This window comes from Carcharodon carcharias, chromosome 13 (assembly GCF_017639515.1).
Source record: "Carcharodon carcharias isolate sCarCar2 chromosome 13, sCarCar2.pri, whole genome shotgun sequence".
NCBI lineage: Eukaryota > Metazoa > Chordata > Chondrichthyes > Lamniformes > Lamnidae > Carcharodon > Carcharodon carcharias.
The window spans coordinates 116,581,115-116,602,871 of NC_054479.1; the positions used below are offsets into that span (position 1 = coordinate 116,581,115).

Genomic DNA, 21,757 nt, shown 5'->3' on the forward strand with positions numbered 1-21,757 from the left:
GGAACTACATCAACATTCCTTCACTGTTATGGGATCAAAATCCTGGAACTCCCTCCATCTGGATGTATCTAAACCAGAAGGACTGCAGCGGTACAAGAAGACAGCTCACTACCATCTTCTTAAGGGCAGTTAGGAATGGGCAATAAATGCTGACCTTGCCAGCAATGCCCACATCCTATCAAAGAATTTTAAAAATTGCGTCATCCCCCAGTCTTTTATTTTCTAGGAAAAAGAGGTCCAGCCTGTTCAATCTTTCTTTTTAGATATGATCTTTTATTTCTGATATCATTCTCGTAAATCTTTTTTTGCACCTTACCCTATGCCCCTATATTCTTTGTATAAACTGGAAACCAGAACTGTTTACAGTACTGTACTCCAAGTCTGATCTAACCCATGGATCTACATATTTTTAACATAGCTTCTCTGCTCTTCAATTCTATTCTGCTAGAAGTGAATGCCAGGGCAGGATTTTACGCGTCGGTGAGCAGGGGCAGGGCCTGCTCGCTGACGCGTAAAATGATGCACGGTGACATCGGTGACGTCACTGTGCCCCATTTAAATTTTCAGGAAGGCGGGGGTGCAGCAAAGTCAGCTGCGGACCCACCAACCAGTCAATGGCCAATTGAGTTTATTGACAGAGTCAATTAAGTAATTAAAGGACTGCCCATCCAACCTTAAGGTATGTGGGCAGGCCAGGATCCCCGGCGCAAATTCGAAAAAGCATGAAACCTCGTCCACAGGCGGGATGAGATTTCATGTAGGTTGTAAAAAATTTTAATCATGTTTTTGTGAAAATTATGGACATGTTCCAACTTAATGACATTGTCACTTGGGACATGTTAGGGAAATTTTATTTTTCTATTTTTAGGTTTTTTACATTTACAGCCGATCTCCCTGAGGCAGCACTTAGCATCAGGGAGATGAATGCGCTCTTTTGTGCGCATACGTGAAAGAGCACACTCTCGATTTTAGGCCTCCCCTATCATGCCTGCACCAGGAAGTGCATAGCGCTTCTGTGCAGACGTCACACTGGGAGGGCCTTAATTGGCCCACTCACGTAAAATGGCGCTGTGCCCCCAATCGGGGGCGCCGATCAGAAGTGCGCCTGTGCACGCCAGCCCTTCAACTTCGCCCCCGACGGGGGGAAAACTCAGCCCCCAGTGTTTTGTTTGCTGTTTTTATGGCCTTATTAATCTGCATTGCTGCTTTAGTGATCTAAAAGAGAACAGGTCAGTAATATAATAGGGTGTTTCAATTGCTTTTCCCATTTTTAGTTCTGTTTTAATATAATAAAGCTGCTGTATGGCATATTGAAACTGGATAAGTTCCCGGAATACCACATCTTAAATCTTGTATTGCAATCTGTAATGTTGCCTTCTAATGGTCAGTTTGTGCTCCAAGAAACAATATAGCCAGAAGTGACTGTTAACAATATTAATTGACTACTGTATACATACACATTTTTGCTACAAAAAAGGCTTGCATTTAAATAGCACCATTCATGGCCACCAGACATCCCACAGGGCTCCACAGCCAATGAGGAATACTTTTGAAATGTAGTCACTCTTGTAATGTAGGAAGCAGGGCGGCCAATTTGTGCAAAGCTCCCACACACAAAGACAGGATAATGGCAAGATTTATTTTATGAGCAGAATTTTGCCCTTGTCAGGCAGGCTCGGCGGGGGTGGAAGGGGCAGTGAGGAAGCTTACTGCCGCCCGCGATCGGGGCTGCACTGCGATTAAGGCCTAGGGGTGGGGCGCGGGGAGAGCAAGCGCACACTTGAAAACCTCCCCGAGGCACAGGGAGATGAACAGTTTTCAAAATAAAAAATAAAAATCTTAAAGATATTATAAGACGTGTCCCCTCATGTGACTCTGTCACATGAGCAGGGACATGTTATTAAATAAATTACGAAATTTTCATTTTATTTTTATTTGATGTTGGAAACCTCATCCCACCCATGGATGAGGCTTCCAGAAGAATGCAAAGGCTGTTTGGCCTTTTCGCCTGCCTGCCAACTATAATGTTGGACGGGCAGTGAAAAATTTCTTTTAATTACCTCTTTAATGGCCTTAATTTTAATTGTCGGCTGCTGACTCTGGTGCACGCCCGCCGGCCGAAATATCGCGCGAGTGCACAATGACGTTGGGACGCTCACCTAATGTCATCCTACATCATTTTACACTCAGCCGGGTCGGGCACATGCCGGCCCACTGAGCTAAAAATTCAGCCCTATGTTTTTTGTGGGATAAATATTGGTCAGGGATAACTCCCCTGTCTTCTTCAAAATAGTGGCATGGAACCTTTTACATCCACCTGAGAGGGCAGGTGGTGCCTTGTTTTAATGTCTCATCGGAAAGATTGCACTCCAATAGTGCAGCACTCCCTCAGTAAGGCACTGGACTATCACCCTAGAATTTTGCCCTGGAGTAGGACTTGAATCCACAACCTTCTAAATTAGGCAAGGGTGCAGCCAACTGTGCCACAGCTGACATGCAGAATAAAGTCTGCCACTGTGTTGAAGGTGGTGACCCTGTTAAATTGGTGGATAAACAATGCCAAATGAGTCAGTTATGCATTCCACCACTAATATCTCCAGCAGCCACTTCCAGCTGTTCCTGTTGCAGACAGCATGAGCTTTCTCAACTTGTTATTTTTTGGGAAAGAGCTCTTGGCCTCGAGTTTTCACACATCCAATATGCTTATAAGCCGGCTTCAAGATAATGTGGCGACTTAAAGAATTGAGGAACTTTTGTCATAAGTGAGTTACCCACATAACTACAACATTCCCAAGTCTCCATGATCTTTTTCATCTATCCAGCAAACTTTCTAAAGGAATGAATCTCTGCCCACAAAACTGTCCACTTGTGTGACACTCAAATGTGGTTATTCTCCAATTGCGATTAATTCAGGGAAAGCCTCTTGAAATTTTGAACAAATTCGTTTTTCTGGTCTTTTAATTCTAATTTTTTAATCCTTTTAAAAATTCACCCTCAGTTTGTTTTTCTGTTCGTGCAAGTTTATGGCATTGCTATAAATCAGCCTGTGTTTCTCTATCCAGAAAATTAGAAGCTTCTATTTTGATACAGCCCATTTTTTCTCAAGTAGCCTCAAAGTTTGAATGTGAGTTGGACGCCAACAAATCTACAATTATATTTCATGGGCAGCATTTTCCCCCTGTCGGGGGAATGTACGGGAGTGGGCGTGAGTGGGCAGGTTCCCAATCGGTGCCCCCAGTCAGGGGCACGCCACCATTTTACGTGGGCGGGCCAATTAAGGCCCGCCCAGCATAATGTGCGCCAAGAAGCCCAATGCACTCCCTTTGCAGGCGGGGAGGGATTCCCTGAGCCGGTAGTGTGCTCTTTCGCACAAAGTGCTGCCTCAGGGAGATCAGCTCAAGGTTTAAAATTTCATCAAAGGCGAAAAAAATATTCCTGACATGACCCCTCATGTGACACTGTCACATAAACTGGGACCATGTCAATTTCTTTTATTGAAACATTTTATACAAATTTTAAAACCCTCATGAAACCTCATCCCGCCCGTAGATGAGGTTTCATGTTTTTTCTGAAGGCCGCCTGGGCTCTTCGCCTGCCCTCCAACCTTAAGATTAGATGGGCAGGCCCATTAATCATTTAAATTACTTTTTTACTGGCCTTAATAGGCCTTTGGCAGTTTGGCGGGCGCACAGCCAATTTGGCTGCGTGTCCACCGAACTGAAAATATAAATAACGCGGGGTGACGTCATCCCACATCATTTTACCCGTCAGCAATCAGGCTCCACCCCAACTTGCCAACCAGAAGATGCAGCCCCATGTGTTATTTTGACAATGCATCCTCCAGCCAAAGGTCCAAGAGTTGTCTATTTAGTAAACAGGTAGCAAATATTGGTTGAATGTCATATAAAACCTGAAAGTATAAAACCACAATAAAGGACGCACCTTAGAATGAATTTGAAATGCCTCCTATTGTTTTAACACATATAACCTGGTAAGTGCTAAGTTTTTCATGCTCTTTTGGGATTCCGTTATTTTTAAAAGAGAGCAGGTTTATTCATTGTTTTATGAAAGCACCTTTTAAGGTGACAGTGCAGCTGGAGTTTCAAATTGGTATCTGTGGACCACATGTGTAGCTGATGCATTCAGAGTTACGTTACAAGCTATGCCGCACTGCAAGCCATGAGATGAATGTTAAAGAAGCTCTGCTCATGCATATTTGAGCATACATGCAGAGTTCCACTCCCAGGCAGATCTTTTTTTAAGGTTATCAGAGCTGCAGGGAGTGTTCACTTTCTTACAACATTAGAAACTTGAAAAATAGGTAAACGTATCCTTTAAAGTGTCTCTTCCCTGACCCTTCCACACAACCATTGGAGGCTGGTCCTTCAGCCGTTGCACCCTCTGGAGTGTTTTCCAGGCTAATTAATTCTCTCAAACAGAATTACCTGAAAAAACTCAGCAGGTCTGGCAGCATCAGCGGAGAAGAAAAGAGTTGACGTTTCGAGTCCTCATGACCCTTCAAAGGACTCGAAACGTCAACTCTTCTTCTCCGCCGATGCTGCCAGACCTGCTGAGTTTTTCCAGGTAATTCTGTTTTTGTTTTGGATTTCCAGCATCTGCAGTTTTTTGTTTTTAATTAATTCTCTCCTTGTCTTCAGAAGCCTCATAAAAACCTAACTCACTGCCTTCTCCCTCCCTTGTGTGCCCTCATTTCTTCCTCCTTATAAATTGCTCTGAAAATACCTCGGAAAACCCCACGATAAAATAATACATCATTGAACCATCCAATATGGGAAAATTATATACTCTGATCTGCCTGTTCTCACATGCTTCTCATTGGTTGACCTGCAGAGCTATACCGGCAGATAAAGTCCAAAGATTAACCTATCCTTTTGAATGGCAAAAATGACAGAGCTGTTCAATGGACAGAAGCTGATAGCAAAGAAAATAGATCTCAAGTTTATTAAAATAAGTCCAAATATTTGTACAGAAGCAATCACTGCTGGGCTTTCTAACTGAAAGAATTCACTGCACCTTTCAGCAGATCTCATGTATATTTTTCCACTCTGCTTCACATTTTTATGCTGCTTTGCCAAGTTATTTTCACAACGCCTGAGGAGGATTATAAAGATCAAGAACAGAAAGAAAGACCCTCTGGGGCACTCATTTCCAATTACCTCATGTTGAGCCTGTGTTCCATTTGTCTCAAGTGAAAAAAAGAATGTAAAATCCTGATGGTACATCATAGTGGGGAAGAAAACTTTAGCTTTTAAATCATTCTTTTGTTGGTTGTTCTGCAAAACCAGATGCCCAACAAAATTAGCAGCATCAATTTTAATAGTTTATAAAAACATGTATACAAACTTAAAGTGCAGTCACCTGCTTTACAGATTTTCTTTTTTCCTTCTTTTGTTAAATTATAATTCTCACAATATATGTGGTTAGATTTATTATTTTTATTTATTTTTTGGATTACAGGGAGATGACGTTATAACAGAGAATAGACAGGACTGCATGAAAGATCCCATTCACCAGCCACCCTGAATCTGCTCATTGACACAATTTTAAATGAATATTTACATCTTACTTGGCACATCATAACATTCAAGGCTATGGGCCAAGTGCTGGTAAATGGGATTAGGTAGGTAGGTCAGGTGTTTCTCACATGTCCGTGAAGATTCGATGGGCTGAAGGGCCTCTTCTGCACTGTGATTCTGTGATACTGTGATTACCATTTCAGCCAGTTACCCTAACTGTGTTATATATGGAATGCAGAATTCAAGGGGATGTGAATGAATTCTACTTGTTAGGTATCTGGCTAGCCCACTCATTAAGATACCTATTGGATCATTTTATTTTCCCTTAAGTGCATAATCTCAGGTTCTGTTCAATGCATGTAGGAAGTTATCATATTGAGATAATTAAATATATTTCAAGTTTGCTATGATTCTGCCTTCATGTTTAATGTTATATGTGGTATTGTGTATCTTTAAAATATATGCATTCATTTCAGCATACAGAAATGCAGTGGAGTCTGTGCAATATGGAGTGAAAAACAACACGGCCTTCCTTGAATGCACACCAAAGTCACCCCAAGCTTCAGTTAAATGGTTGATGCAAAAATCAAATGACAGAAGAAAGGAGGTTTGTATTCATACAACTACGTCACAGATTTTTCTTAGAAAAATTAGTGACATAAGAATGAAGCATTTCAGTATTCTGGTGTTTGATCATAAAACTATACAGGTTACAGTATAGAAGGATGCTATTCAGCCCATCAATATCCATTTGTAACATAACAGGCATAACTGAATGAGTCGAATAATGGTTTCAGCAAAAAGCCTTAGAGTTATCAACCCTTGTTCTTCTTCATTTGGCTATTTCCATATGATTAGAAATAATGTGCTTAACTGACACATGAAGGTTGATTCAGCAATCCTGTCTGAAATGGCGCTGGGATAATTGCCTTTGCAGAAGCTGCAGCATGGGAATGGGAGAATGGGAGTCATGGAGAACAGAGCAGCTCATAAAAGGCAGGCCGGCTGCCATTTCAAGACACTTGCCAATTTTGGCTTGGGGAAACCTGACGGTCAGCAAAGGAATTTGGTCAAGAAATGTTTCCTTTGTGGAAGAAAATTTGGATGTTCACTTGAACAGACACAGCAAAGGACACCAGTTATACTTGAGGGCGAGAACAACCCTCCTCTCCATCACAAGATACACCAACCAATGGCAGGAGGTAGTTCACCATGTCACTTTGACTTTCAAATTCTTAGGCAACAGCTGAAGAGTAAAAACTCTCTGACCTGAAGAATGGAACCATGGTAAGGCTGCTTAAATGGAATCATGTCATTCCAAGCATTACCTCTAAGCATGGTGCTTGGAACTTAATGAGAAAAACTAACATAATCTTTCACACTTCTCCTATCCCTAATACTGAAGAATTTTGTGGCTTCTAATATGACACCCAACCTTTGCATGGTGCGATCTAACTCAAACTGGCTCCTGTTGGTAACTTGCATGTTGTGTTGCCATGTATTTGCATAGGGTCAATTGGACTGATTCTTTTTGTACTTGTAAATGTAAACAGTTCTAACTGTTCTCTGGCTTTACAGGAGAAGGCCATCCATGACCATTGGATTGTTAATGACCTTTGCTGCTTGAGGAGATTCTCTTGCTATAAGGAGAGAGATCTGCAGTTAGTTGGCGTGGAGTGGAAGCAATTAATGGTGGAGGAAATCAAGAGATTATGGCCAATCCATCATGGCAAGTCTCCTTTTTTACTTAAACTACTTTCTTCTTCAAATTTACTTCTTCACTAAGAAGAAGATTCATTCTGTGCTACAGTGCAACAGCGTGGCACTCAAAGTATTCTTGTTGGAAGCCTGTAGATTGCCATTTTATCTAAGCGATTTGATAACACATTCCTTTTCTATTTTTATAGGGATTCTCCCAATAAAGGGTCTGGCACCATGGGGTATCAGGAGACAGATCCAGCACAGGGACACCCATCTCACATTGCTACATGCACAAGCACTGCTCAGAATATCCACCTTGGGCAATTCACTTTATCAGAATCAGAACGAGCACCAGGTCAAGCGAGGGAGAGTAAATGGAGGTAGCAGCACAGGATCAGGAACCAGTTAAATGGAGGCTCTGATCCAGACATTCCTGTACTGCGGGGGCCTTGGATTCTTACTCTATGGTATCTGGCTTTAGACTTTTGTTAGCAAACAATAATGTTTCAAGCACTTAATTTGAGAATGTACAGAAGAGTTTGCATGGTACACTTGAGACAGTCTACAACTGCACACCCTACCCACACCCCTGCAGCAATGATTCATAAACCTTTAAGGAGTGAGAACCTTATGGGCAGTGGTGAAGTTGTTGACAATGAAGTGGAAAAGTACAAACGCACTTTAAATCTCCAACATTCGACTTGCACCTATTAAACCCTGGGGCTCCAACTTACAAGAGGTTCTCACTTGCAACTTAGTTAGGTTAGGAAATCAGCTTGGGATAAAATTTATGGCAGGCTTCACATTCTTCAGTGGTGGCCAATGGTCTGCTCCCATGTGGATCCCAGCTTTCTAGAAGAAATGTCGAACAATAAGAACATTGTAGGAAGAGACATGATAAGGCAGGATCCTCTGAGGATGTGACAACACCAATCAAACCCAATTTGCCTCCATAAAGGTTCAGTGAAGTAATGGACAGAAGCTGCCAGCTAAGGTGTGTTCCAAAGTGCTGGCAGTCATTTCTGAAACATCTGAGTACCGAACACAAAGTGATACAAGGCTGCATGAATTGAAGGAGACCTCCAGTGAGGAGTAGCAAGCTTCCACCACATTTACTGCTGTCATGAAGGAGCACTTCAAACAAGTACTGGATTCAGCAGGGAAGGATACACTCCATACACAGGGGAAGCAAAGAGGAGGAAACTATAATAACACATGCACCACAACCTAATAGGACTGTATTTCACTGTAGTTCTGAATAGCTTTTTGAGAAGAAGGGCTGGATTTTACATGCCCCTGGCAGGCGTATTTCCTATAGGTAATGGGCATGTAAAGTGGCATGGGTGCCCATCCCACTGCCTTCCTGTCCACCCCCGAGCTCACCCCCATAATACAGGGGGTGGGTGGGCACCGAAATCAGCAGCCCGCCCTCCATATTAAAATGACCAATTAAGGGTCAGTTAGACTTATCATCAAGCTTATTGACCCTAATAATATGTTTCCCACGCAATAGTACATTTGGCGTGGGCAGCAGGGCAGGAGTTGGAAGACCAATTAAAGGGCAGGAAGGGGTGGGGGGGGTCACTCTTCAGGGGCAGACATCCCCCGTCTTAGACTGAACCCCTCCCTTTCTACCCACTCCTCTTAAACCCACATCTCCCTCCCCCACTGCCCCTCTCCCTAACACTCCCAAACCCTCCCGGCCCAAGACCCTGGACTGACCTGCTCCGGGAGTTCCCCTCTTCAACTGCAGTCCCAGCAGCTGCCACTTACACCATCCTGGAGCCACCAGAGGTGATGATGCTGCCAGCCAATTGGATTGGCCAGCAGCTCCAGAGGGCAGTACTTCTGCTCCAATGAGGGGTGGAAGTCCCACTCAGCCCTCGTTAATCAGCTTGGCAGCACTTTCTGAGGCTGATCGGTGTGGAGCTGGTTGGTTTCGGACATGGTTTCTGGGGTGGGGGGCCTTAGCTGTCAGCATTTCCCCCACACCCCTTCCCACCCCACTCTCTTATTATCCCCCCCAAGGTACATGAAGGTGGTAGATGAAGAGTTAATGAGTATGTAGTGACAGTTGGACCCCCATTTTTTGCAATGAACAGTATGTTATTCATGTGGCCACTGCATTGTGTTTAACTGAATAAGATAGTTGTTTCACAACCAAATTGTGTTTGCAGTTAAAGCCATTTTAATCAATAATTGTTTCATGAAGCTCTCTGCTGTATGTCACCATCAACACTTCTACTTCCACCTCCTCCTGCACCTCAGCCCAGGGTGCATCTCCTGGCCTCCTGAATCTTCTCGTGGTGACAGTGTGTACAACAAGCAACAGGCTTAGATGATTTTGGAGACTTTCCCAGAGATAAAGAGGGAGAATATCCCTGTTGTTTTCAAACAGTGGAATCCTTGCTTCAGCAAGATCATGGGAGGTTTCACCAGAATTCAGGGGAATACGTCTGTGTTCCTCTGCTCTTATCAAATTGTGCATCCACATGCATAATTTTTTTGTTTGTTGTCTGGTATCAGCTGCACATTAGCGGAGTGGAACCCTTCCCTATTCCTATAAACTTTGGGTTGTCTTGGGATCCAGATGGCCACATCTGTGCCATCACTGAGGCCCTGCACTTTTGTAAAACCCATTACCTGGGAATATTGAGTGCTGTACCCTCCATGGGCTACTGTCTCACTTCTATTAGGAAAATGACAAAAATCTTCTCTCTGGCAAGCAGGATTTGTGTCACTTGGTTGGTGTGTTGGTTTACTGACTTACTGACATCTGGGAAATGTCTCTTGGGGATTTGAAAGCATAAAAATGTAATACTAGATAATGAGAAGCCAGTGGATGAAGTATACTTCTAGTACATAGAGGGAAACTATTTCTGCTGTTTGGGGAGACTAAGATGAGGGAACATAGGGTGTTTGGGGCGCTGTTCAAGAAGGTTGCTTTGTCCTGAATAGTGTCATGCTTCTTCAGTGTTGTTGAAGCTGCACTCATCCAGGCAAGTGGTGAGTATTCACTCCTGATTTGTGCCTTGTAGGAGGTGTAAAAGATTTTGGGGAGTCAGGAGATGATTTACTCACCACAGAATTCCCCCTGACCTGCTCTTGTAGCCACAGTATTTATGTGGCTGGTCCAGTTCAGTTTCTGGCCAATGGTTACTGATACTGGGGGAATGCAACAACAGTAATGCCAATGAATGTTTAGGGGAGGTGGTTAGGCTCACTCTTGCTGGAGATGGGCATTGCCTGACAAGAGTGTGGTATGAATGTTAACTTGCAACAATTCTGGATATTGTCCATGTCTAGCTGTATGTGGGCATGGGCTGTTTCATTAATTGAGGAACTGAGAACGGAATAGATCACTGTACTTTCATCAGCGGGCATCCATGCCTCTGACTTCATACATGGTTAAGGAATATAAAAGTGCTACTTGCATTAGGCTTGGTGATGACAACTCATTGAAGTCACTAAAGAGAACTGTAATTGCATGTAAAATAGCTGAAGTAAGTCACCTTGTAGGTACAGGTGTTGTCTGATGTAGTCTCCAGTGAGGTACCTACACTGTTCAGTAAACCTTCTATGAAAAAGGCATGAATGAAAGTTGACATGGAGCATGAGGCAACAATCATTTTGGAAAACTTAGTGGATCAGCCGTTTACCCAGTCAGGGCATTATTGTACCCTTTAACAAAACCTGATATTTCTTCTCAGTGTTAGATAATTATTAATGACATCAGTTGATAAAAATCAGAGACAAAATGCTGTTAGAACTGGTCCCTGGGCAATGTTCCCCCAATCTGTTATGATCCTGGATGATCGAGGTACCCCAAATTGTTATGCTCTTGGGTGAGGAGGGATGAGCTGGCTCCCCTTCTTTATTCAACCCCCCCTCAGTTGGTCACAACAAGGTTAATTTAAAAAGGATCTCTTCCCCATGGATACCTTTTCCCAGTTCAATATGTATTTATGTTTTAAAAGGAGCCAATTTAACCAGGCTGTCTCGAGTCAAAGAAAGAGTGAGTTTATCAGTTACTAAGCATGAGGAAAAATAATAAAAATGCAACACACATACACACAGATTAGAAATGAGAAACTGAGTCCAAAAAATAAAAAGATATATGAACTAGTTCCTTGGCTTATCCATGAGGTGTAGATGGTGAAAAGGTGCAGTTTTAAATTGGGTTGATTCTAGCAGCGCTGAGTTGAGCATTTGGTTTGGAGATTCTTGGTTCTGCAGGTTAACTGAAAGGAATTCTCCTGTTTCCTTTTCAACTGTAGCTTTGCTGAATTGTGCCTTGCTTCCAGCAATCAGAGAGAGTTTTTTTTACCTGCAAACGTAGGGATGCCCAGTTGGTGTTCTTCAGCTGTGACTTTCACAGCACACACACACACACGCACACACACACCAGAACAGAACACCAGACTAGCACACAGAACTAGGTCGAAGGGTCACGAGGACTCGAGACGTCGGCTCTTTTCTTCCCCGCCGATGCTGCCGGGCCTGCTGGGTTTTTCCAGGTAATTCTGTTTTTGTTTTTTTTTGACACAGAACTAGGGTTGTTTTTTTAAACCTCTTGTGTATTCCTGGAATGAAAAAGACAAACATGCCTTTCACCCAGATCTGTTTTTTTTTTCAACTCAGTTCATAATCACAACCTGAGATCAAACTCAACCGGAAGTGAGTTCAGCTGAGATGGTAATCATTTTCCATTATCTCCGCAACCACAGGAGACTACAGTTCAGTTTGCATTGTATCTTTTCCTTTGAAGCGCCTCTGTTTGAATTAGGCCATGTCACACCTTTTATGTGCGACATTCCGTTCTCTCCGAATTAGGTGGTCAAGTAATCCACATAGGAATTTTCCAGCAATCAGTTCCCTTACAGTCTCAGCCAGCTTTTGCTTGCATGTCCTTTTTTAAAAAAAACACATGTCTTACTTATAAGTTCAAAATGTCCATAAGTAATTCAGGGATAGGATCCGTGGTCATGACAATGCAAATTGTTTTAATGTTATGTAGGCAATTTGTCAAAGGTTAAAATTCCTGCCTTGGAGAGACTGTAACAAAAGATCACCTTATTGATTCCTGAGATGGAAAGGCTGTCTTATAAGGAGAGATTGAGTAGAATGGGATTCTATTTTCTGAAATTGAGAAGAGTGTGAGGTGATATCTTTGAACGGTATAAAATACTTATAGGACCTAGCAGGGCAGGTGCTGAGAGGTGGTTTCACCTGGCTGGAGAGTCTGGGAAAGTAAAGTTGATGCAGAAGATAAGCCAAGATCTTATTGAATGGTGGAGCAGGCTTGAGGGGCTATATGGCCAACTCTTGCTCCTGTTCTTATGTTCACATGCTGAGGTCACCTTCTTTGCCACTGTCCCTGTGATAAAACTTGTGCAGTGCTCCTGTTTAAGGAGGTGACATGACTTGGTTATGGACAAACATATTAATTATAGATGACAAAGATAGGTCTATTCAGACAGACCCAGGCAGAAGTGTCTGGGTCTTAACACGTGGCTCCTGATGTAAGCTTGAATAAGCAACAAACTCATCAGTTGCATCCTCTTTTTCTCCTCCATGTAAAGCCCTCTCCCTCACCTAATACAAGGACTTTGAAAAATACCTAAAAGAGCTAGTATGCTGAAAAATGTTCTCTCTCGCTATAAGTAAACTAGCAGCTGTCAGCAAGACTTTAATTGTGGCAAAAAACGGTGCCAACTCCCAGGAGCAACTAATTCACCAAGGACAATACAGAAGCAGATTTATACACAGGATGTTTGAGGTGGGAGCAATCAGTAAAGCATGTCTCTTAGAACTCGATTCCCAAAGGCCAGCATAGCAAACCCTTGCAGCACCCAAGCAACAGAAAATAGTGACCAGGTGAAAATACCTCTGAGTTTCATGGGACCAGATTTGCAGGAGGTCGCATTAAATTAAGATCATTAATAGAATCCTTTGTGAATCTTCAAAAATATAAAAACCATTCAATTCAGCATATTATATTTCTCTGCTTGGCCTGACTGCTGGATTCAGTGGGGTCTGCTCCAAGAATTACTGAGTTGGCCTCATAATACTTTTCTTTTTCATGAACGTTGAGAAATTCTCAACTCTTACTGAATACTGAAACCTAATATTGGTTCTCAGTATATAGAGGAGAGGATGAGAATCGTTTTTGTTTTATGTAAAGTAATGAATGAATGCACTAAAAGTGGATCATGTTGCATTCATGAATGAGTTCCTATTTAAACGAAAGATAAACAAAGAGAATGGCCAGGATTTTCCGTGCCCACCATTGCTGGGCTTGTTCGGTGGTCTGAGCAGACAATATGGCGCGATTGGTTTCATAACAGCGTGAAACCAGTTTGTGATTGTCCGCTCAGCCCACCAATAGCAGGCCTCGTTTCCTGCCATCAGGCATCGGGAACCTCATTTGCATATCATTATAAGACCAGTCTGTTGAACTCCCCTGAACTCCTCCCTGCTGGATCATCTGTCCGCGTCGGCCGGAAAACATGCTGACGTGTTTCACAACAGTGCATATGCACCGTGCACCTAGCAGGCTGCACTTCGCTTGGGACTTCAAGATTTGTTTGCCTTCCTTGCTTCAGTCAATACTTGCAGTTATCAGCGCCAGGCTTCACAGACAGCACCACATCACTTTTAGGAGGGCTCACAGGTAGGTGTCTATCCACCAGATCAGCCATATGTGGGTGGATTTTCAATGGCTGCAGGGCTAGGGTTTGCTTGGGGAAGGAGGAGAAGTGGCTTCAGGCACGGGAAGAAGCTGCAGGATGAGAGCTGTACCAGGGAAGGGTATGCGAGGGGGGGCACATGTTGATCTGCGCAAGTGGCCTCAAGATGGTGAGGGCTGAGGAGGCAGTCTCCAGAGGAGATGAGGCCAGGTGGACATGAGAGGGATGTGTGTGAGAATGAGTGGTGAGGTCCCTTGAGCTGGCAGTGAGTCCGATGCCAGTGAATGTGTGATGGGCTTGAGTGTGAGTTTAGAGTGATGAGATGGTTGCCATAGCCTGACAACACGGGATGAGGTCATTCATCCTCTCTCTGCATTGGATGGCCAACCTCTTCTGTGCAGAATTGGCACTGACCACCGCTGCCACCGCCTGCCTCTGCCCATCCTGCAGCCAGAGTGGGGATAGAGGACATCACAGTGGACCTCCACGGCGTCCAAATGGCATTCCAGTGATGCATCATTAAACCTGGGGGCTGCAGCCTTTTTGCCTTAAGCGGACACCTTCCCTGCAGTAGTCATGGGCTGGGAGCACTGAGATGTGTGCGCGCAGTGAGGTGATAGCATGGTGGGCTAATGACAGCCCACCCGCCACAGAAACGGCATGATTCCCGGGAACGCATAAATAATGCAGCGGGTTTGGGTTGATACAGCATGAAAATCTGCCTGGCGGCCAGTGGGTAAAACATCATTTTACCCACCCGCTACCGCATTTAGTACAAATCTGGGACAATTCCACCCATTGTTTCTTCAGTTTTTAGATTTGATTTTCATACCATTTTAAATTTCAGTCATGGTATCTGCATGAAAACCCTTTTAAATCCTGGGAAGAGTTCCCAGAAGCTGTAATTTTGTCATTGTGACTTTTAATGCAATTGTTATTATTTCAATGTGAGCCTGCAAACAAATGAAAAAATATTCACCAAGCGTTTTACCTTAACCATTGCCACTTCAGTTAAATGAAGGTTGTAATTTCAGGTCTGTTATCAGTGCTGTTTAAAATTCTGTTCCCCTCCCTCTCAAACTGGTCTACTCCCACAAATTCCAGAACAGAGCCAAAATAGTGATGGCGATAGTGAACAGCAGCTTCCCTCCCTTCCTCATATCTATTCTGATAGCAGTCTGCAATGGCAAAAATCCCTCGCAAAACCTTCCCAGCTCTTCATCTCCCCCTCCTTCCTTGAAACCCATTCTTGAACTGAGATTTACCATGATTTTAGTCAGTATGACTCAACATTGATTTTTGCTTCTGTGAAGCAAATTAGGATTTTCTTCTACATTAGAGACACTGTATAAATGGAGGTTGTTGTTGACGTTCTTTGCTTTAATTCCTATAAAGAGCCAGTGAATGACTTGTACATAATGAAGTATTCAGATGCCTATTCATTGACTTAAGATGGGCGTAAAAGCGTTGAATCGTGCTTGAATTTAGATAGCACAATCCTATTAATCTTGTTTTTGATCTAGGAAAAATACTGAATATCTAGGTTACTATAATAGGTTAAGCTATTTACTTAGAGGCACAGTTCAGAAAAATGTGGATGATTTGAAAAAACAATTCATTGACAGCTCTTGCAACTTATATAACAAAGGAAAAATGTAACTCAGTCTCTATAAATCAGTGTTCCAGATAATGAACCTATGGGGCAGAATTTTACGACAGCAGGATTTTACACCCCACTGAAGTCAAAGGGGTTTATAACGGCCCGTCGCATTTTACTGCCCCGTCCACGCCAAAATGGGGCCATAAAATTCTGCCCATAGAACCATGGGGGTCAACTTTTAGTGCCATCTACCTGTTTCCACCCAAATAATGGGCAACCAGCAGAGGAACACCAATGAGGGAAGAACGTTGACCATCCTTAGACACCCAAGGCCCACCTGATGCACAAGTGGGCCTGTAGCCAGGCAGTTGAGGGCTATCAGAGGATGAATTATTAGACCCTCTAGGACACAGGACAGGGCAGTGAGTCTGCCAGGTGCAGAAATATGATCAGAGAAAGGATAGTGAAAGTACCAGATTCTGGGAGATACAGGACTGTTCTGACCTGCCTCTGAGTCCCAGGGACTGGTGCACTCACTGTCTTGTCCTGTTTTGTCTCGTCTGTAACCAAAGCCCTCATTTATTCAGTCTTTCTTCATAGACTTTAAGAATTCATTCATGAGCAGCCCTCATCTGCCCCGCTCTCCTCTCCACCTCACTGCCCATTAATTGTTGACACACTTCCAGAAGCCAAACCAAGTGGCAACCCCCAGCAAATGGGATTGGCGGATTGGAGCTTTCAGTCAACGTTTATCATTTTAAAATGGAGGACAATAGTGGCTCATACTACCCATAATCCCACACCTGTCAGAAGTCATTCAATCTGTGCAAGTCAGAGGAGCAAGAATACATTTTACAAGGTGTCACACAAATGGCTAGTGGAAAAACTTGCAGTCTGCTCATAAAATGGACTTCTGGCAACCATGCTTTAGGCATGAAATAATACCATCTTGGTGCTAGGGTAATATTGACTGATCCTGAGTAATGCAGAAGTAAGTTTTTTGCAAGAAAATGGGCCAATGAATTTAGGAGAGAAAAATTAGATCGTCATTCTAATATGCGTTTGAAAACTACAACATTGGTTTGTTCTGTCTTCCATATAGGCAATAAAGATATTTAAATATTCTACACCAAAACTGGATGGTTATTTATTAGAACATGATTATGTTTTGATTATGTACTTTGATTTTGTCTGCTTTCCCCTCATTTTCCCCATTACCCCCATGATGTATCAATATGGTTCAGTACATGGATCAACAACTAATTCCCAGCTTCTACCAATACCACTGTGGACTGGTCCCCAAGCAAGGAATGAGAACAGGTCAGGGTATTCTCCCTCCCTACCTGGTTTTTGCACTTCTCCAGAAGTCTGAATCTATGTCTCTTTGCAACTTTTGTGAAGTTGCACGTTGGGACCAGCATGACTTTTTTCTGAATGACATATGTGTTTAAAGCAGATAACACTGCTTTAAGGCACACAGATATTTAAAATGGATGTCTATTTTTTAACAGGTAAAGCAAGATGACAGAATTCTAGTAACTGAGCACGGCCTACTGATTCGTTCTGTACAAGACATGGACCAAGGGTTTTATCACTGCATCGCCACGGAGAACAACTTTAAAAGCACAGTGATGAAGATCAAGCTGAAGGTTGTGGATATGGACTTAGTTTCACCCATAATCAATAAAGGGACATCCTGGTCTTGGGGGGCTGCTCACGGCCTGAATGGTTTGCAACTCCTTCGCAAGGACCTGGTAGGACTATTCAGTTACTCAGAAATGCAAGCGATCAATAAGTACTGTAAGGAGAGTTGGCATCAGCAGAGACAGACTGAGAAGGGACAATCAATTAGAATAGATCACCCGAAACTAAAGGCACTTATTGATAGAAGAAAAAGTCGAAATAGAAGAAACCAGTTGCCTGGTACTTAAAGAACTGCCTTAAGTAATAATTCTTTGATGGTATGAAACTATTTAATATAAAGTGTACAGAATACATCTGTAGTCATTTTGTTCATTTTTTACCTTTCCAAAGTACAGCTAAATTCTTAAGTAACGTCTGAGCATGCTGTGATAAACAGAGCATTTGTTGCTGTAATTTGTGCTATCTTATGCCTTTCTCATATGTAAAGTCCAGATATGTATTTAGATTTAATTCCTGTCTATTTGTAATAACTCGTGAGGAGGCAGTTTTCTATTGATCTGTTTTTAAAAGTAACCAGGTTCAAAAGTATGCTTTCATTCTGTAACTTAAAGCTGTTGTAGCTCTTTGGTTTTACTCCACTTATATTTAGCTTCTAAGCCAAGGCCAATGAATTCTGCAAGCTCATCTGATGTTAATGAACTAGGTGACCAAAGCATCCAGTTCATTCATGAGCAAATGTTGAATTAAGTGTGGTGTGGTACTACTTCAGTCCTAATGACCTGTGACTTCCTAATATAGGGAGGGTCTGGAAGGTCAAAGGAATAATTGGACATACACTTTAGTGTTATGTATAATGCTGTAATATATGAGGGTAATGCCATTTAAGTGCCCAAAAATTACTTAGCTCTTAAGAATCCAATTGTGTAAATACCCATTAAACGTACTGCAATATATTGGAAAGATAAGCTGTTGAACTGTAGAAGGAGACAGGAAAAAATGTTACCCGGAAAATTTCAAGCTACTCTACAACTGAAATAAAGTTGGGAAATATTGGAAATACACAACATACCAGTCAACATTTGCAAGGAAATTATGATTAACATTTTGTGTGGATGCTCTTCCTCCAATTCTAATGAAGGATTTTTTCCAAAACATTAGCCCCCTTTTAATCTTCCAACCATCAATTGTTTTGCTATGTATTTGTAGCATTTTCTGTTTCTATATCAGATGTTTAGAATTTATGCTTTGTATTTTGCATTGTCATTGATTCATGTTAAGATGCAGAGAATGAAAATCATCAATGTCCCTACAATCGACAATGAAAATTGGACAATATTGGGTCGTTTAAAAAAAACAAATCTTCACTAGGTAAACAGTAGATTCACAGCCAAGCCTCTCTAAGTGACCCAAATACACATTGAATCTCGAAGCACATTGACTAATGTTGCTGAACACATCCCTCTAAGCCATTCGTAACCACAAATGCCATAAATATTGTCTCCATCATTCCTACTAGAAATTAAACCTGCAAAATGTAAAGATGAATGTGTTCTAAGTCTTTATTGTAAATGAAATGTTTTAAGATATTATTTGCTATGTTTAAATGTTATTCAGTATTTTTAAGTGTTATTTGGTATGTTGTTATATTTAGATTAAGTATGAAAACTCACGAATTTAAACATTTCTCTTTTGTTTGCCAATATATACTGCAAGTTAAATTGACCAGGAAGGAGATCAAATATTAGTGTACATTTTTTATGAAAGTTAAATTGTTGTCAGAGTATCGGCAAATTAAACAAACAGAGAACTTGATGTTCCTAAAAATGGCAATTAATGTGTAGGTGAAGTATAGATTAAACACTTCTGCTGAACTAATTTATGTAAAGCAAACATGACACAATGTACTTTCATGGTGTTGATAATAAACCTTCCAAGACGCGTTTAACTTTTTCCAGCGCATGTCTTCTCTCTACCTCACAACATTCCATATGTTGCATAGACAAATATACTTCAATCTTTTATTATTTTTCATCTCCAGTTGCAGCAGAATGGATTCATTCTGAGGCAGTCCAATGGACACAAACCCCCTCAGTGAAGCAAGTAACCCAAATGACGATACTGGACGAGTGAGTCTGACCCTATTCCCAGTGTCCACAATTGTGTACTTTTATGGGAGTCACCGGACAGCACACAGGAGGAGATTTTGCTTTCGATCTCCATAATTCACAGGCACTGAGGCTAGTAGTGTTGCCTACTAGTGCTCAGATTGAGATTGGCTGATGCAAAATAGATTCAGAATATTAATCAAAAACCTACCCATTGAGGGAGTTTTTGTTTCAACTACATTGAAGAAATAAATGGAGCTCATTATTGTCCTTTGTTTGGGTGATGTGTGAGCCGTAGAGGTCCAAGATAGCATCCTTGGCATGCACACATGTGGGGCGAATCATACTGGATGACATTTTAATGGGGCATCAGCACACATGTAGTGAACATCTGTCAGAAGTATGCACAGCAAGGAAATCATGGTGTCAATCAATGTACAATGCTGATTTAATGCCAGTGATGCCATTTTGGAGCTCAACACTCTAGCCAGCATCCTCCTTAATCCTACACAACTGAAGCATTCAGCAACGGGAAGGACTCTATACCCATGCTGTTTAAAAGGGATAATCAACTATTTGTTCCTTTATTTTCTGGCTGTTGCTACAATTTTACCTGATTTTGGTGCTTCCTATAGTTGTGTCAAGTTGTAAAAGTCTACAGGAAGAGGTATGGTGAGTGCTCAAGAGGCTTTGTTGATTTCAACGCTTCAGCCCCAACCAGTTCCTCCCAGCTATGCGTGCGCTAGTAACTATTCCCCTTTGAACACAACATCATTCGGAGAATGGACAGAGGCAGAGCAGAGCAAGACAAGCTGCTAGAAGAGGGAGGAGGAAAGAGAAGTGCTCTCAGCAGGAGGCCATATCTGCGCATGATGCTTTGGAGCAATTACCCAACCTGAACAGTAATGAGGAACAATGTGTGAGACATATGTGCTTCAGTAAAGGGTCATCACTGAAATCTGCTGCCAGCAGCAGGCACAGCTGCAACCTCAGCAGACCAAGGATCGCATTGTCAATGGTTGGGAAATTGACTGGGGTGTAGAACTTTTATCCATTTCCTATTAAGCTAGTGCTGGAGATATTTGCAACATCTTGTAGCTTCCCATAAACTGTAAATGAGATCACTGACATTCTCTATTTATTGAGTGTTAACTACATTTCATTCTCTCACCAAAGACAAGCAGGTCGAGTGAGCATGTGGCTTCGCTAGCTAAGATTGCAAGCTTCCCCATGATGCGGGGTGCCACTCATTGCGCACACATTGTTTTGCGGCTACCACATGGCAACTCTGTCCTGTACCAGAACCAAAAGGGATTCTGCTCCTACATTCAGCTGGTGTGTGAACATAGGCAATGCATCATACGGGACGAAGCTTGGTAACCTGGAAGCAGTCATGATGCTTTCATTCTGCATTTGAGTCACCATGGCAAACTAAAGGATGGCTAATGGGTGATACGAGCTATCCACTGACTATGGCTGTTGATTCTGATGTGCAACTCAAGCGCATAGAAACATAAAAAATACGAGCAGGAGTAGGCCATTTGGCCCTTCGAGCCTGCTCCACTATTCATAGTAATCATGGCTGATCATCCAACTCAATAGCCTGCGCCTGCTTTCTCCCAATATCCTTTGATCCCTTTCACCCCAAGAGGTATATCTAACTCCTTCTTGAAAACATACAATGTTTTGGCCTCAACTACTTTCTGTGGTAACAAATTCCACAGGCTCACCACTCTCTGGGTGAAGAAATTTCTCCTCATCTCAGTCCTAAATGGTCTAACCCATATCCTCAGACTGTGACCCCTGGACTCCCCCCACCATCGGGAACATCCTTCCTGCATCCACCCTGCCCAGTCCTGTTAAAATTTTATAGGTTTCTATGAGATCCTCCCCTCATTCTTCTGAATTCCAGCGAATATAATCCTAACCGACTAAATCTCTCTTCATATGTCAGTCCCGCCATCCCAGGAATCAGTCTGGTAAACCTTCGTTGCACTCCCTCTATAGCATGTGTATTGCATGCATACAATGAAAGTCTTACTGTCACAAGAAATGAGATCGAGCAGATTATTGTGTGCTGAAACAACAGTTCCACTGCCTGAACTGTTCTGAACTCAACTGAGTGGGTGTAAGATTCATGGTGATCTGGTGCCTGCTGCAAAACTTCACCATCATAGGGAACAGCAAGCAGCTGAGGAGCTAAAGCATAAGATGGAGGAGGAAGAAGAAGGGAGGAGGCAACCCAGACAGCTCCTTTCTAGCCAGGCTGTCCATGAAGAACTCATCCAAGTGCAACACCAGTAACCACAACCCCAATTTCCAAATCACTAACGATCCCACATTTTACCTCCTCTCTGTCACTGACCAGCACAGTGTCCATTTAGCCACAATGCAAAAACAAAACCCAACACAAAATAAACATTTTAAACTAAATTTATAAATCCAATCAATATTGCAATATTCAATATTGCATCTAACAGT

General features: G+C 42.4%; 1 protein-coding gene across 4 annotated transcripts in view; it reads left to right on the forward strand.

The window, feature by feature from the left end:
• Positions 1–19,113, forward strand: part of sema3c (sema domain, immunoglobulin domain (Ig), short basic domain, secreted, (semaphorin) 3C) — a 163,827-nt gene extending 144,714 nt beyond the window's left edge. For all 4 annotated transcript variants that reach the window (XM_041202650.1, XM_041202653.1, XM_041202652.1 and 1 more), the window contains exons 17-18: positions 6,014–6,144; positions 17,039–19,113. In XM_041202650.1, coding sequence (XP_041058584.1) covers positions 6,014–6,144; positions 17,039–17,458 — 551 coding nt within the window. In that variant the 3' untranslated portion in view covers positions 17,459–19,113. The remainder of the gene's footprint in view (positions 1–6,013; positions 6,145–17,038) is intronic.
• Positions 19,114–21,757: the final 2,644 nt, after the last annotated feature.